The 16,047-nt window shown below is 52.8% G+C and overlaps 1 protein-coding gene across 1 annotated transcript; it reads right to left on the bottom strand.

The window, feature by feature from the left end:
- Positions 1-10,113: 10,113 nt before the first annotated feature.
- On the bottom strand, positions 10,114-15,906 carry LAT (linker for activation of T cells). The gene is made up of 12 exons (XM_025370566.1): positions 15,405-15,906; positions 15,181-15,208; positions 15,044-15,078; positions 14,716-14,797; positions 14,509-14,573; positions 14,386-14,415; positions 14,235-14,298; positions 14,067-14,161; positions 11,345-11,407; positions 11,094-11,159; positions 10,913-11,000; positions 10,114-10,745 (listed from the first exon to the last, which is right to left on the bottom strand). Exons 1-11 carry the CDS (start codon positions 15,502-15,504, stop codon positions 10,921-10,923), a joined length of 708 nt encoding a protein of 235 aa, XP_025226351.1. The 5' UTR covers positions 15,505-15,906; the 3' UTR covers positions 10,114-10,745; positions 10,913-10,920.
- Between the last annotated feature and the right edge of the window lie 141 nt (positions 15,907-16,047).

Here is a 16,047-nt window from a genome sequence, read left to right as displayed (position 1 = left end):
TTTTTTAGACAGAGCTCCGATCTGTCACCCAGGCTGGAATGCAGAGGCATGATCTCGGCTCACTGCAACCTCCACCTCCTGAGTTCAGGGATTCTCTTGCCTCAGCCTCCTGAGTAGCTGGAATTACAGGCATCCGCCACCATGCCTAGCCAGTTTTTGTATTTTTAGTAGAGATGGGGTCTTACCATGTTGGCCAGGCTGGTCTCGAACTACTGACCTCAGCTGATCTGCCCGCCTTGGCCTCTCAAAGTGCTGGGATTACAGGCGTGAGCCACCACGCCCAGACTGAATTTTTTTTTTTTCTTTTTTCTTTTTCTTTTCTTTTTTTCTTTTTTTTTTTTTTTTTGAGACAGAGTATCATCCTTGTCGCCCAGTCTGGAGTGCAATGGCACAATCACTGCAACCTCTGCCTCCCAGGTTCAAACGATTATCCTGCCTCAGCCTCCCGAGTAGCTGGGATTACAGGTGCCCGCCACCAAACACAGCTAATTTTTTAATTTTTAGTACAGACGGGCTTTCACCATTTGGCCAGGCTGGTCTCAAACTCCTGACCTCAGGTGATACACCTGCCTTAGCCTCCCAAGTGCTGAGATGACAGGCATGAGCCACCGCACCCGGCCTGAATATTTTTTTTTAATTAGAATCCCTGGGCCCCCGACAGGGATTACATCAGCAGCCCAAGATGCCCTGATAGTGGTTGGAATGTGATGGAAATAAGAGTATCTATGGTTATCATTTAGGAATATTTTTCTACAAGTGACAGAAAATCTGGCTGAAGTTTGCCTGGGCACAGAGAGGGGCCTTCAATGGCGTCATCAAAGAGAAATGGTTCCCAGTGGGCCAGGTGCGGTGGCTCTCACCTGTAATCCCAGCACTTTGGAAGGCCGAGGCGGGCGGATCATGAGCTCAAGAGTTCGAGACCAGCCTGGCCAATATGGTGAAACCCCATCTCTACTAAAAAAAAAAAAAAAATTACAAAAATTAGCCAGGCGTGGTGGCACACCCTTGTAGTCCCAGCTACTCGGGAGGCTGAGGGAGGAGAATCGCTTGCCAGGAGGCAGAGGTTGCCATGAGCCAAGATCACGCCACTGACTTCAGCCTGGGCAACAAGAGTGAAACTCCATCTCAAAATAATAAAAAATAAAAAATAACTTAAAAAAAAATTCTGAAGTCAGATAAATTTGGGAAATACCAGATTAGGCAAAAAGAAATAAAGACACACATCATGGGATTCCTCAACGCTGTTGACTCTGAGAGGGGCTATTATGCCCAGGTGCAGTGGCTCACACCTGTAATCCCAGCACTTTGGGAGGCTGAGGCAGGAAGATTGCTTGAGCTCAGGCATTAAAGACCAGCCTGGGCAACATAGCGAGACCTCGTCTGTATAAAAAATTTAAAAATAAATAAATAAAGAATGGTGCTTTTCTCAAATTCTTCTGACCCTGAAGCGTTTCTTGAGAAGTTCCTCACGGGACTCATGGGCCACACAATGCATTTTGGGAAAAACTGCCCTCAACAACACAGTGAGTCAGAGCTATTGAAGTCACTGTGACTGCCTTGTTGGCAGCTGCCCTCTTCACCATGACAGAGCCCCAGCTGCCATTCTCTGCCTTCCTTTGCCTGAGAGCTTGCCCTGGCCACTAGAGCCCACTATGCCCATGTGAGTGGCAGGCCAGAAGTTTGAAGAATTAACACCCCCCATCCAACCCCAGGAGCAGCCCTCAACTAGTAACTTCCGGAAGAGGAAGTATAAATACCCCAGCTCCCTCCTCCAAGCAGGAGGACTCCACACCAGCCCCCAGTGTTCCCTGCAGCCCTGGACTTTAGTTGCCCACAGTAGTATCTGGCTTTATAATGCACTCTGTGTTGGTGGCCTTCTATTTCCTGTTTCAGTTCCCCACCCACTACCATTGTTTTCTGGGACCACCTCCCAAATAAACCACTTGCACTGGGACCCTCATCTCAAGGTCTGCTTCTGGGAGACCGCCAAATCAAGATGGCTGTTACTGCCTAATAGTTTTTACCAGCATAGAGATGTCTCCCCAAAGCAATTCCAGAAAAAAGCTTTATCTCTCATCACTAAAGCTACATTTTCTATATAACACCAGAGTTAAAGAAAAATATATATCTGGGCTGGGCACAATGGCTCACACCTGTAATCCCAGCACTTTGGGAAACCAAGGCAAGAGGATCACCTGAGCCCAAGAGTTCAAGACCAGCCTGTGCAACATAGTGAGCACCCATCTCTATTAAAAACATTTAAAATTATCCAAGTGTGGTGGTGCTCACCTCTAGTGCCAGCTACTCAGGAGGCTGAGGTGGGAGGATCACTTGAGCTCAAGAGTTCGAGGCTGCAGGAAGCTATGATCTTGCCACTGCACTCCAGCCTGGGTGACAGAGGGAGACCCCATCTCAAAAAAAAAAAAAAAAGAAGGAAGGAAGGGAGGGAGGGAGGGAGGGAGGGAATAAGGGAGGGAGGGAGGGAAAGAAGAAAGAGAGAGAAAGAAGAAAGAGAAAGAAAGAAAAAAGAAAAAAGGAAGGGAGGAAGGGAGGGAGGGAGGAAGGAAGGAAGGAAGGAAGGAAGGAAGGAAGGAAGGAAGGAAGGAAGGAAGGAAGGAAGGAAGGAAGGAGGGAAGGAAGGAAAAGGAGGGAGGGAAGGGAGGGAAGAGGAGGGAGGGAGAGAGGGAGGGAGAGAGAGAGGGAGGAAGGGCAGGAGAAAGAGAGAAGAGAAGAAAGGGAGAAAGGGAGAAAAAAGGGAGAAAGGGAAAGGAAAATGGAAGGGAAGGGAGGTGTCTTTCTGCTCTGCAGCTTCCATCCGTAGGGAGTCTCCCCACCGACCATCCCAATGTGCCAAGAAATGCCTGCCCCAGTCCCGGAGATCTCATTGCAGTGGTTGCTCTGTTTGTTCTGCCCGGTTCATTGGCTGATGAAAGCCACATCCCCTGACTGGGTCCAAGAAACACACCTGGGAAACTGCTTAGTACCCTGAAGAAGGCCCCCACACCCCTCCACCAAGGCAATAACCAGAGTCTCGTGGGCCCTCCCTGTGTGGCACAGCCCACCATGCTCCCATGACTCCACCTCCCAAACATCTCCTGATTCTACCACTCCCCTCCATGGCCCCTGCCCCTTCGTTAACCAGCCCACCACCTTGTCTCACTCAGTTTATTCCAGCATGGATTATTCCACGGTCTCCCTGCCTGTAGTCTAACCACTCTTGCCATCCATCCTCCACATGAATCAAGCCAGGGATATTTGCTAGACCCAAATCTCATGTTATCCTCTGCTCCAAAGCCTCCAGGGCAGCTCATGGGTCTCGGGATAGAGTCTGTTTTCTGTTTTTTGTTTTTGTTTTTCTGAGACAGAGTCACTCTTTCACCCAGACTTGGGTGCAATGGCACAATCATAGCTCATTGCAGCCTTCAACTCTCAGGCTCAAGAGAGCCTCCTGCCTCAGTTTCCCAAAGTGGTGCTTTCTCGAACCCCATAACATGGGAACTTCTCTCAATTCCTCAAACACACTGCAGGGCCTTTGGGGATGCGCTTCCTGAGGCCTGGAATGCCATATGCGATGTATCCACTTGGCACAAACCAGCTAGTGACGCCTGGCCCACTGTTCACTGTCTCCTAAAGCTGTTTATGCCCCACCCTTCCACCCCAGTTCATTCCCTCCTTGGGCCTTGATCTCGCTTGGTTATTATGAAATCATTCAGATCTGCAGACACTTAAAGAAAACTGTGTTTTGGCCCGGCGCGGTGGTTCACACCTGGAATCCCAGCACCTTGGGAGGCCGAGGCGGGCAGATCACGAGGTCAGGAGTCTGAGACCTGCCTGGCCAACATGGTGAAACCCCGTCTCTACTACAAATACAACCAAATACAAAAATTAGCCGAGTGTGATGGCAGGCGCCTGTAATCCCAGCTACTCGGGAGGCTGAGGCAGGAGAATCGCTTGAACTCGGGAAGTGGAGGTTGCAGTGAGCCGGGACAACGCTACTGCACTCCAGGCTGGGCTACAGAGGGAGACTCCATTTCAAAAAAAAAAGAGAGAGAGAAGACTGTGTCTGGCCGAGCACAGTGGCTCACGCCTGGAATCCTGGCACTTTTGGAGGCCAAGGCAGGTGGATTGCTTGAGCTCAGGAGTTCAAGACCAGCCTGGGCAATATGGTAAGACCCCACCTTTACGGAAAATACAAACAATTAAGTGGGCATGGTGGTGCATGCCTGTAGTCCCTGCTACTTGGGCTAAGGTGGAAGGATCGCTTAAGCCTGACAGGTGGCGGTTGCAGTGAGCCGAGATTGTGCCACTGCACTCTAGCCTGGGCCACAGAGTGAGACCCTGTCTCAAAATAATAATAATAATAATGCGACTGGACAAGGCGGCTTATGCCTATAATCCCAGCACTTTGGAAGGCCATAGCTGGTGGATCACTGGAGGCCAGGAGTTCGAGACCAGCGTGGCCAACGTGGTGAAACTTCATCTCTACTAAAAATGCAAAAATTAACCTGGCATGGTGGTGCACACCTGTGACCCCAGCTACTCCGGAGGCTGAGGCATAAGAATCGTTTGAACCCAGGAGGCGGAGTTTGCAGTGAGCTGAGATCACGCCACTGCACTCCAGCCTGGATGACAGAATGAGATTCTGTCTCAAAAAAAAAAAAAGAATAGAACATTGTACATCTCACTGAAGCCTTCCTCGAACTTGTCCCCAGTCTCCTGCCTCTGCCTCCACCCAGGGTGACCACTGTCCTGAATTGGGAATTCCTCACTCCTACGCCTGTCTTGATACTTTTTTCTTTTTTTGAGATGGAGTTTCGCTCTTGTTGCCCAGGCTGGAGTACAATGGCACCATCTCAGCTCACTGCAACCTCCACCTTCTGGGTTCAAGCAATTCTCCTGCCTCAGCCTCCTGAGTAGCTGGGATTACAGGCATGCGCCACCACCCCTGGCTAATTTTGTATTTTTAGTAGAGACAGGGTTTCTCCATGTTGCTCAGGCTGGTCTCGAACTCCTGACCTCAGGTGATCCGCCTGCCTCGGCCTCCCAAAGTGCTGGGATTACAGGCGTGAGCCAACTCTGGCGCCTGGCGCTATCTTGATACTTTTACATGAATGCACATCCCTGAACAATATACAGCATTTGTACATAGGGTTTTTTGGTTTTTGGTTTTTTTTGAGACGGGTCTCTGTCGCCCAGGCTGCACTGCAGTGGTGTAATCATGTAAATGGTTGTGTATATATATATACACACACACACACACGCATATATATGTATATATGTGTACATGTGCATATATGTGTGTGTATATGTATATATGTGTGTATATATGTGTTATATATAATATATAATATGTATAATACACATACATACAACCCTCCTCAGCCTTCCAAAGTGCTGGAATTACATGCATGAGCCACCATGCCCGGCCACACTGCGACTTCTCTGTCTGCTCTTAAGTGGTGGGTGTCAGCTGTCTCCAGCTGCAGTCATTACAATGCTGCACTGCCACAGTCTGCTCGTACCTGCCACTTTGGCCCACGTCCTGGAGTTGGTAGAGGTTTATAACCAGGATTTTTTTTTTTTTTTGAGATGGAGTCTCACCCTGTTGCCCAGGCTGGAGTGCAGTAGTGCAATCTTGGCTTACTGCAACCTCCGCCTCCTGGGTTCAACCCTATATATATATAGGATTTCACTATGTTGCCCAGACTGGTCTTAAACTTCTGGACTCAAATGATCCTCTCACCTTGGGCTCTCAAAGTGCTGGGATTACAGGCGTGAGCCACCACGCCCTGTCTCATGTACATGTTTTTAACTTTACATGCGTGACTTGCTTTGTGTGTTTTGTTTGCTATGTGTGATATCACCACAATCTGTTGGTGATATCCATCAGTGGTGATGGGCCTGGCTGCAGTTCCTTCATTTTTTTTTTATTTTTATTTTTTGAGTCAAAGTCTCTATCACCCAGGCTGGAGTGCAGTGGCACAATCTCATCTCACTGCAACCTTCATCTCCCAGGTTTAGCGATTCTTCTCCCTCAGTCACCCAAGTAGCTAGGAATACAGGCGTGCACCACCACATCCAGCTAATTTTTGTAATTTTAGTAGAGATGGGGTTTCGCCATGTTAACCAGGCTGGTCTCGAACTCCTAACCTCAGGTGATCCGCCCGCCTCGGCCTCCCAAAATACTGGGATTACAGGCATGAGTCACTGTGCCTGGCCTGCAGTTCCCTCATTTTATCAGCTGCTGGGCAGCTGTCATCTGACTGTACTGCGATTTTTCTTTCTTTCCTTCCTTCCTTCCTTCTTTCTTTCTTTTTTTTTTTTTTTTTTTGAGATGGAGTTTCCCTCTTATCGCCCAGGCTGGAGTGCAATGGCACAGTCTTGGCTCACTTAACCTCCACCTCCCAGATTCAAGCAATTCTCCTGCCTCAGCCTTCCAAGTAGCTCAGACTACAGGCTCCCGCCACCACACCCAGCTAATTTTTGTATTTTTAGTAGAGACTGGGTTTCACTATGTTGGCCAGGCTGGTCTTGAACTCCTGACCTCAGGTGATCCACCCACCTTGGCCTCCCAAAGTGCTGGGATTACAGATGTGAGCCACCATGCCTGGCCACACTGTGACTTCTCTGTCTGCTCTTAAGCAGTGGGTGTCTAAGCTGTCTCCAGCTGCAGTCATTACAATGCTGCCCTGCCACAGTCTGCTTGTACCTGCCACTTTGGCCCATGTGCTGGAGTTGGTAAAGGTTTACAACCAGGAATTTTTTTTCTTGAGACAGAGTCTCACTTTGTCGCCCAGGCTGGAGAGCAGTGGCTTGATCTCGGCTCACTGCAACCTCCACCTCCTGGGTTCAAGTGATTCTCTTGCCTCAGCCTCCCAAGTAGCTGGGATTACAGGCGCTTGCCACCAAGCCCAGCTAATTTTTGTATTTTTAGTAGAGTCAGGGTTTCACCATGTTGGCCAAACTCCTGACCTCAGGTGATCCGCCCACCTCAGCCTCCCAAAGTGCTGGGATTACAGTTGTGAACCACTGAGCCCAGCCTGGAGTTGGTGAAGGTGTATACCCAGGAATTTGTTAGGTAAATGGAGACACATGGCTTCAGCTTCACCAGATGTTGCCAGATTGGTTACACTAATAGCCCTTGTTGGTCAACTGTTCTTCGTCTATCAGCCCAGGCACAAAGGTGACTCTGCTCATGTCTATTTCTTCCAAAGAAAAGGATTTAACTCCACATGTTGATGGCCAGACTGTCCAATCCCCTTCCCAGACCCTCCCACCATCTTCTCCAACTGGGCCTTTTCTGAGCTTCCCCATTCAGGGCAGTCAGCACTTTATATAATAATCAGAACAAGGCCAGGCGCAGTGGCTTACGCCTGTAATCCCAGCACTTTGGGAGGCTGAGGCAGGTGAATCACCTGAGGTCAGGAGTTTGAGACCAGCCTGGCCAATATGGCGAAGCCCCATCTCTACTAAAAATATAAAAATTAGCCGGGCGTGGTGGTGGGTGTCTGGCGCCTGTAATCCCAGCTACTTGTGAGGCTGAGGCAGGAGAATCACTTAAACCCAGGAGATGGAGGTTGCAGTGAGCTGAGATCGCGCCACTGCACTCCAGCCTGGGCGACAAAGCGAGACTCCATCTCAAAAAAAAAAGAAGATTGTTTCTGGTCAGGCACAGCGGCCCACGCCTGGAATGCCGGTAGTTTTGGAGGCCAAGGCAAGCAGATTGCTTGAGCTCAGGAGTTCGAGACCAGCCTGGGCAACACGGTGAGACTCCGCCTCTACAGAAAATACAATTAGGTGGGCATGGTGGTGCATGCCTGTAGTCCCCACTGCTTGGGCTTAGGTGGAAGGATCGCTTGAGCCTGAGAGGCGGAGGTTGCTGTGAGCCGAGATTGTGCCACTGCACTCCAGCCTGGGCCACAGAATGAGACTCTGTCTCAAAACAATAATAATGATAATAATAATCCCAGCTACTTGGGAGGCTGAGGCAGGAGAATCGCGTCAACCCAGGAGACGGAGGTTGCAGTGAGCCGAGATTGCGCCACTGCACTCCAGCCTGGGCGACAAGAGCAAAACTCCGTCTCAAGAAAATCATCATCATCATCATCAGAACGAGGAGGCTGCCAGTCAGAGCAGCAGTGACCCGACGGGACCCACAGCCACAGATCTAATCCCAGGTGTACCTCTTCAGCTGTGTGCCCTTGGGCAAGTCACTTCACCTCTCTGAGCCTGTGTTTCCTCTCCTGCATAATGGGGACACTAAACTGTAACTGACAATAGAGGGGTTATGACGACTGCATGTAATGAGCATGGCAATGCAATGGGCGCTCCCTGAGGAGTCACCGTCACAGGCATGCGCCACTGCACCTGGCTGGCCTTGAATGGAGCCGCCGTTATTACCTTTGGAATCCATAGAGAACCACCAACAACTTTTCATCATAGAACAACTTTGGCTGTAGTGACAGATACCCCAAGTAAAGCTGGTTGAAGAAAAACTGCCATTATAGGCCCACGCAGTGCTTCAGGTATGTCCAGATTCAGGAGTCTTTTTTTTTTTTTTGAGACGGTCTTGCTCTGTCATTCAGGCTGGAGAGCAGTGGCACGATCTCGGCTCACTGCAACCTCCACCTCCCAGGTTCAAGCGGTTCTCCTTCCTCAGCCTCCTGAGTAGCTGGGATTACAGGCACATGCCACCACACCTGGCTAATTTTTGTATTTTTAGTAGAGATGAGGTTTCGTCATGTTGGCCAGGCTGGTCTTGAGCTCCTGACCTCAGGCAATCCACCCACCTCGGCCTCCCAAAATGCTGGGATTACAGGCGGGAGCCACCACACCGGGCCCAGTTCCGGGAATTCTAATGACACCGTTAGGAAGCTGGCTCTGTCCCTCTCCGGGCCACTCTCGCCTCCACGTTGGCTTCATTCCTAGGTAGGCTCTCCAAGTGGTGGCTCCAGGCCTGTATCCATCCAGCTTAATCACTGCCTGGAAGAGATGGAGCTTTTCCTGCCCAGCACTTCCCGCCTGGATCCCAGGGCTGCTCCTCATTGGCCCAGGCCGGGTCACATGCCCATACCTGAGCCAATCACAATGGTCAGGGAAAGGATGGTGACCTAGGCCCAGGTCTAGGTCATGTGTTCAACAATCTCCAGGCCAGATGCGATCATTCACCTTAAATCCCAGGGAGACACTGAGCACAGTGGCTCATGCCTATGATCCCAGCACTTTGGGAGGCCAAGGCAGGAGGATCACTTGAGCTCAGGAGTTCAAGACCAGCCTGGGCAACACAGTGAGACCCCCATCTCTACAAAAAATAAAACATTAGCCGGACATGGGGGTATGCGTCTGTAGTCTCAGCTACTCAGGAAGCTGAGCTGGGAGGGTCACTTGAGTCCAGGAGTTCAAGGCTGCACTGAGGCATGATTGCATTACCGCATTCCAGCCTGGGCGACAGAGTGAGACCGCATTTCCAAAAAAGAAAAAACAGGCCAGGTGCGGTGGCTCACCCCTGTAATCCCAGCACTTTGGGAGGCCGAGACGGGTGGGATCACCTGAGGTCAGGAGTTTGAGACCAGCCCAGCCAACATGCTGAAACCCATCTCTACTAAAAATACAAAAATTAGCCGGGTATGGTAGTGGGGGTCTGTAATCCCAGCTACTCAGGAGGCTGAGGCGACAGAATTGCTTGAACCCAGGAGGTAGAGGTTGCAGTGAGCCAAGATCGTGCCACTGCACTCCAGCCTGGGTGACAGAGGGAGACCCCATTTCAAAAAAAAAAAAAACACACACACACAATCTCTAAAACTACATGAAAAGAGACTGGGAAAGGAGTGAATCGCGGAGGAAAGCCAGGGTGAAATTCCCAAAATAGGGAAATGGATCCCGGTCAAGTAAAAGCAATAGATGCTCACCATGCCCTTGCTCCACAAGATGAGGTTCATAGACCAGCAGCATCAGAATCACACAGGAGCGGCTCAGAAATGCAAAGTCGCAGGCCACGTCCTAGGCGAACTGAGTCAGAACCCACCCCACAGTAAAGTCTGCTGGTGAGTCACCTACCCATCAAAGTCTCAAAAGTGCTGTGCTGCATATTAACTTTTTCAGTTGCTTAGACGATTTTTTAAGTTCTGTTTTATTGAGAACCACAAAAGATAAGAACTAAGAGAGTCCTCCCAGGTCATCAGGTCCCATCCCTTGGCCTACGGATGGCGAAACCATTGTCACAGCCAGCAGCTGCTGCGTCCTGGGACTGTCTCATGGGGCGATGTGTCCTGAGCCTCAGCAGTGCCAGCCCAAGTCAGAAGGCCTCATTCAGAAGGGGGGTGTCCCAGCCACTGTCTGCTGTCACTCACAGCACCTGGCTGAGCCCCCATGAAGGATGGAGACCCACAGACACACACACACAGACACAGATACACACACAGACATCTCCAAATCTCTGATTCAGACTCACACACGGGCACACACAGATGCACGCTCAACACAGACACACGCAGGCCTTTATTCTATTACACAGAGCAGGGCTGGGGCCAGGGCAGGTCATTGTTGTCAGGCTGCGTCAGAAGGTGCAGAGTGTTCGGGGGACACAGGCCGAACCGCAAAGTGGTAATAAGTTACGGGGGGATTTCTCAGGCTGTTGTCAGGCTGGAGCAAGGGCAGGACGCCATGTGAGGACCCCAGAGCCACTTCCAGCTGTCCAGCTCCAGCCGTCCCAGACAAGCTTGGTTCCAGGACAGACTCGGCCTCCACTGAAACACACCAGGGCAGGGAGGGATATGGATCAGGAGGCTGATGGGGATCTGCAGGTACCCAGAGACAGAGGGACAAGCCGGAGGTAGGGTTGGGCAGGGGTCCTGGAGGGAGGGAATAGAGGCTGCGGGCCCAGGACAGGGTGGGGACAGGGCAGGCCTCTCACCCAGGCCCTCAGTTCAGCTCCTGCAGATTCTCGTAATCTGGAGCCCCCTCTTCCTCCACTTCCTCCGCCTTCTGGGAACTCAGGGCGGCTGTAGGGGAGGGGAGGTTGGTCTCCAGCTTGCAAGCTATCCCCCCAAGCCCAAGGCAGCTACCCCAGCTCCTGCGCCTCCCGCAGCACACACCAGGCTCAGTCTTAGCCGCTCCGGGATGCAGCTCCTGGGACACATTCACATACTCCCGGCTGCCATCTGTGGAGACAGATCAGAAGGAGGGGCAGCCATGCAAAGGGGTCAGGAGGGCAAGAGAGCAGGGGGAGGCCCAGACAGAGGGGGCAGAGGGTGTGGGCAAGTCCCAGGGTGGGGTCTGGTCACATTGAGAGCATGGTGGGGCGGCGGGGTGCAGGGGCAGGCACCGAGGAGCACCGGTCACTCACCTAGAGACGCTTCTGCACTCTCCCCGCTCTCCGGAACGTTCACGTAATCATCAATGGACTCCACTGTGGGAAAGCCAGCCCCACCTCAGCACTGTGACCAGAGACCCTTGGCCACAGGTTCCCAGAGAACCCCCAACCTCAGTCATGCAGAGCTCCCCAACAGTAGACCCCAGAGGCTCCCCACACAGCCACCCCCGTTAGCCCCACAGAATGGAGAGAGGGCACTCCAGGCTGGCAAGGATGGTGTTGGTGATGGTGATGGTGGCCTAGACAAGGGCGAGGGCTGTGGAGAGCAGGGGAGGAGGTCCACTTGACCGGGACTGAGGAGGGTTCACGAAGGGTCAGGCCCCAGCACAGCCCCTAGGCTGGGGAACAGGGACGGAGTATGGCTCGGAGCAGTAGGAGTTTGGTGGCGTGTGTGGAGGGGACATGACACACTTGGCCCAGCAGGAACCTTTTCTTCCCTGACCCCCATCCCCGCCCGCCCCCTGCCAGCCACTGCCTGTGTCCCACTCCCATGTCAGCCCCTCATGGCGCCTGTCACCATCCATGTTATTTGGGGGTTTTTTGTTTGTTTTTGTTTTTCTGGAGACACGGTCTCGCTCTGTTGCCCAGGCTGGAATGCAGTGGCGCAATCTCGGCTCACCGCAGCCTTGACCTCCTGGACTCAGATGATCTTCCCACCTCAGCTCCTACCAGACCAGGCTAAATTTTGGATTTTTTGTAGAGACAGGGTCTCCTTATGCTGCCCAGGCTGGTCTTGAACTCCTGGGTTCAAGTGACCCACCCGCCTCAGCTTCCCAAAGTCCTGGGATCACAGGTATCAGCTACCATGCCTGGTTATTTGGTTCTTTTATTTTATTTATTTATTTGTTTTTGAGATGGAGTCTCCCTCTGTTGCCCAGAGGGCTGGAGGGCAGTGGTGTGATCTTGGCTCACTGCAACCTCTGCCTCCGGGTTCAAGCAATTCTCCTGCCTCAGCCTCCTGAGTAGCTGGGATTACAGGCGCCCGCCACCACGCCCTGCTAATTTTGGTATTTTTAGTAGAGACGGGGTTTCACCATGTTGGCCAGGTCGGTCTTGAACTCCTGACCTCAGGTGATCCACCCACCTCCCAAAGTGCTGGGATTACAGGCGTGAGCCACCATGCCCAGCCTATTTGGTTCTCTTATGTGTTTCATGTTTGTTTTTGAAGACCGCCCCGGTTCAATCCCAGCTCCAGTACTAACCAACCACATAACCTCAGCCAAGGGACCTTACCTCTCTGTGCCCTAGTTTTCTCCTATGTAAAATAGGACCTGTGACACAACAGTGCTGTTAAACAGATAAACCCTGCATCACACAAAGGGGGACAATTGGAGCACAGGAGAGCGACGGCAGGCCCGGGAGCTCCAGGGCGGTGAGGTTAGTGAGTGAACATATGTCAGACTCAGCAAGGCATGCAGGAGGCCCTCGGTGAATCTTAGCTATTTTATCTTTTTTTAAAAAAAAAAAACACAAGGTCTCACTCTGTTACCCAGGCTGGAGCACAGTGGCATGATCTCGGCTCACTGCAACTTCCGCTTCCCGGGCTCAGGTGATCTGCCCATCTCAGTCTCCTGAGCAGCTGGGACTACAGGCATGTGCCACCACGCTTGGTTAATTTTTTTTTTATGTTTTGTAAAGATGAGGTTTAACCATGTTGCTCAGGCTGGTCTTGAACTCCTGGACTCAAGCAGTCCTCCCGCCTCGGCCTCCCAAAGTGCTGGGATTACAGGAGTGAGCCACCATGCCCAGCCAGCTATTTTATCAGGACAGTCTGTCTCCTTAACTGTTATATCCATAGCATTAGCCCAGCAAAGGCACGCAGTAAACGCTGAATGAATGAATGAATGAATGAATGAATGAATGAATGAATGAATGAAAAGAAGTACTTGGATAGACAGTCGGGAGCTCAGGAGAGAGCAAACTGGGAATTTGGATGGCAAACAAAGCCAGGGTGTAGAAGTGATAGCCCAGGTACAAGTATACACAGAGAGAACAAAGCAACAGAAATCTAAAGAATGTCAGATATTGGGGAAAGCCCAGAGGATGTGACCAGGCAGGATGAGACCATAAGGAAGGGTGAAAAGCAGCTCAAAGGAAACAGGGCAGTGCAGGAAGCAGAAAAAAACTGACAAACACACACAGACACATAAGACAGCCTCTAATTAATATCCTTAGAGATGTACAAAATGGTATTGCCTCCGTGAAACAAGAACAGAGGCTATAAAAAAAGAACAGTCAGAGAACAAGAAAGAGCTTCTGGATAGCAGAAATAAAATTGCAGTGGAAGGGTTGAAGAATAAAGTCAAGGAAATTTCCCAGATGATAAAAGGAAAGGATACAGAGATAGGAAAGGAGAGAAAGTTAAGAAAATCAGAACAGGGCCGGGCATGGTGGCTCACACCTGTAATCCCAGCACTTTGGGAGGCCAAGGTGGGAGGATCACTTGAGCCCAGGAGTTTAAGGCCAGCCTGGGCAACATAGCAAGACCCTGTCTCTACAAAAAAATGTTTTAAATAAGCTAGATGTGGTGGCAGGCGCCTGTAATCTCAGCTACTTGGGAGGCTGAGGCTGAGTAGCTGACTTGGGAGGATCACTGGAGCCTAGGAGTTCAAGGCTGCAGCGAGCTACGATGGCACCGCTGCACTCCAGCCTATCCCTAAAAAAATTAAATAATAAAAACAAATGCCTGACTCACTGGAGAAGGCACTGTCTCGGAGGCCAGGGGTGCTGAGTGCAGGAGCTGATGGGGCGGCAGTGCTAGCGGCCGGAGTGCTGTCGGGAAGCACCACCCTGAAAAGAAGTGAAAAGGGCCGGTAAGCGAGGCCACTAGCCCTAACCTCCCACCTCCCACCTGGCCACTCACAGGTAGCCCGGATTGTGATAGTCATCCTCATCCTCATCCTCATCCGCATCCTCACAGGCTGGTTCTGGGGGTAACGACACAGGGGTCAGCCTAGCCCAGGATGGGCCCCAGCCTCCCTACCCAACCCAGGCACCTCGGATCCCAGACGCACCCTCGTTCTCGTAGCTCGCCACACTGTTGGCTTCAAAAAGAGGGCGAGAGGGAGACTGAGTCAGCTTAGGCCAGGCCTATCTTCTGCCCAGCCCCGGCCTCCTGAGTGCCTCCCCACACTTACCACCATCGGAATCCCGCCTGGAAGATGGCGTCCGGTGGGAGCCCCCAAGGGGCTGTGGGGATCTTCTGGGAATCAAAGGTGAGGGGTCATGCCTGAGGTGGGACTCAGGGGCAACAGCAGTTGCAAAAGGGAAAGGGGCCCCCAATCCAAAAAAGTGAGGGGGTGGAGAGTAGAGTTTGGAGGGATAAGGGCTGAGCAGCTACTCACGGGATGGGGAGCAGGTCTGGCTGGTTCAAGGGTGGGTAGGAGGTGACAGGCGGGTAGGCAGGTGGCCAGGGGGCGACTGTGTCTGAGGACACAGAACCAAGTTGAAAGAAGGACTCCAGACATCGTCAAGGCCTCAAAGAACAGACTAAGCCCCTGAAACCCCCGCACCCTGGACAGGCCTGGGGGAGCCGTCTCCCCTCCTCCCAGCTCAGGTCAAGGCCATGTGGGCAGCCCCAGGGTGGTGGGGGAAGGTGAAGGTTCACGCTCACTCCCACATCAGGGAACCCTCTCCCTGGAACCTGAGGCAGGGGATCCTCCTTGTACTCACGAGGCCGTTTGATCTGGATGCCCCTTGGATACAAACTGGTAAAGGAGACACAGCTTGGGGATGGGGCTGGGAGAAGCCCCAGCCCTGCCCCGCCATGGGGTGTGGAGGGAGACCCAGGGCGGCCAGGGCGGACTCACCTATCTGAGGATGCGCTGTCATAGGAGCCTGGGAAAGACAAGGCTGGTGAGGCAGGAACAGGGGGTGCTTAGGGCAGAAGGTGCTGGGGTCCAGGGACTCTCAGACGTGCTGGGATCAGGACGGAGGCAGGGACAGAGCCAGGACAGACACAGGGGCTGGGAGTGGAATGAGGATCCCGTCGGTGTGCCTGGGCCGCAGGTACCCCCACCAGTTTCCCACTCACCTGGCAATCTGTGGCAGTGCACACACAGTGCCATCAACACGGCCAGGATGGGCAGCAGCAGGAGCCCCAGCACGCAGGGGACAAGGATGGCCTCCTCCATCTGCAGGGGAGCTTGGAGCAGGCCGGCTGCACCCCAAGGCCCCTCAAGGGCAAAGCCAAGGCCAGACAAAGATGGGGTGAGGACCGGGTGAGGACCAGGCCCAGCAGGGGGCAGGGGGAAGGTAGGCACCAGGTGATGGGGGAGCCCAGGAGGAGGCGGCTGTGCCCTCCCCGGGGCTCCCAGGATGGGTCCCCTCTTTTACTGGGTTGAGTGGGCGTCCAGCTGGCTGTGGAAAGTCCCTGCTCCCAGGGTGGTCAGACCAGGGCCTGCGCTGAAGTCGGGGGATCCAGCCACCCCTGCGTCCCAGCCCTACCTGCCCCTCCTCGGCGCCCGCCTCTCCCTGTGCCCGCCCTCCCACCCGCCTGCGGCAGGAAGCTGTGGTGAGCGCCGGGCGAGGGCAGGAAATCATCAAGCTCTCAGCCGGCTGCACCCGCCCCCTTCCCACCCCACCCCACCAGTGGGGAGGGGGCAGGAGGAGGCCTGGGAGCCACCCCAGGCACTCACCAAGGGTCTGCCGGCCCCCCCGGATGGGGACAGCCACCT

The sequence above is a fragment of the Theropithecus gelada genome, chromosome 20, assembly GCF_003255815.1.
Source record: "Theropithecus gelada isolate Dixy chromosome 20, Tgel_1.0, whole genome shotgun sequence".
Classification (NCBI taxonomy): Eukaryota; Metazoa; Chordata; class Mammalia; order Primates; family Cercopithecidae; genus Theropithecus; species Theropithecus gelada.
The sequence above is the reverse complement of the archived record's forward strand: the minus strand, read 5'-3'. Positions and strand labels throughout refer to the sequence as shown.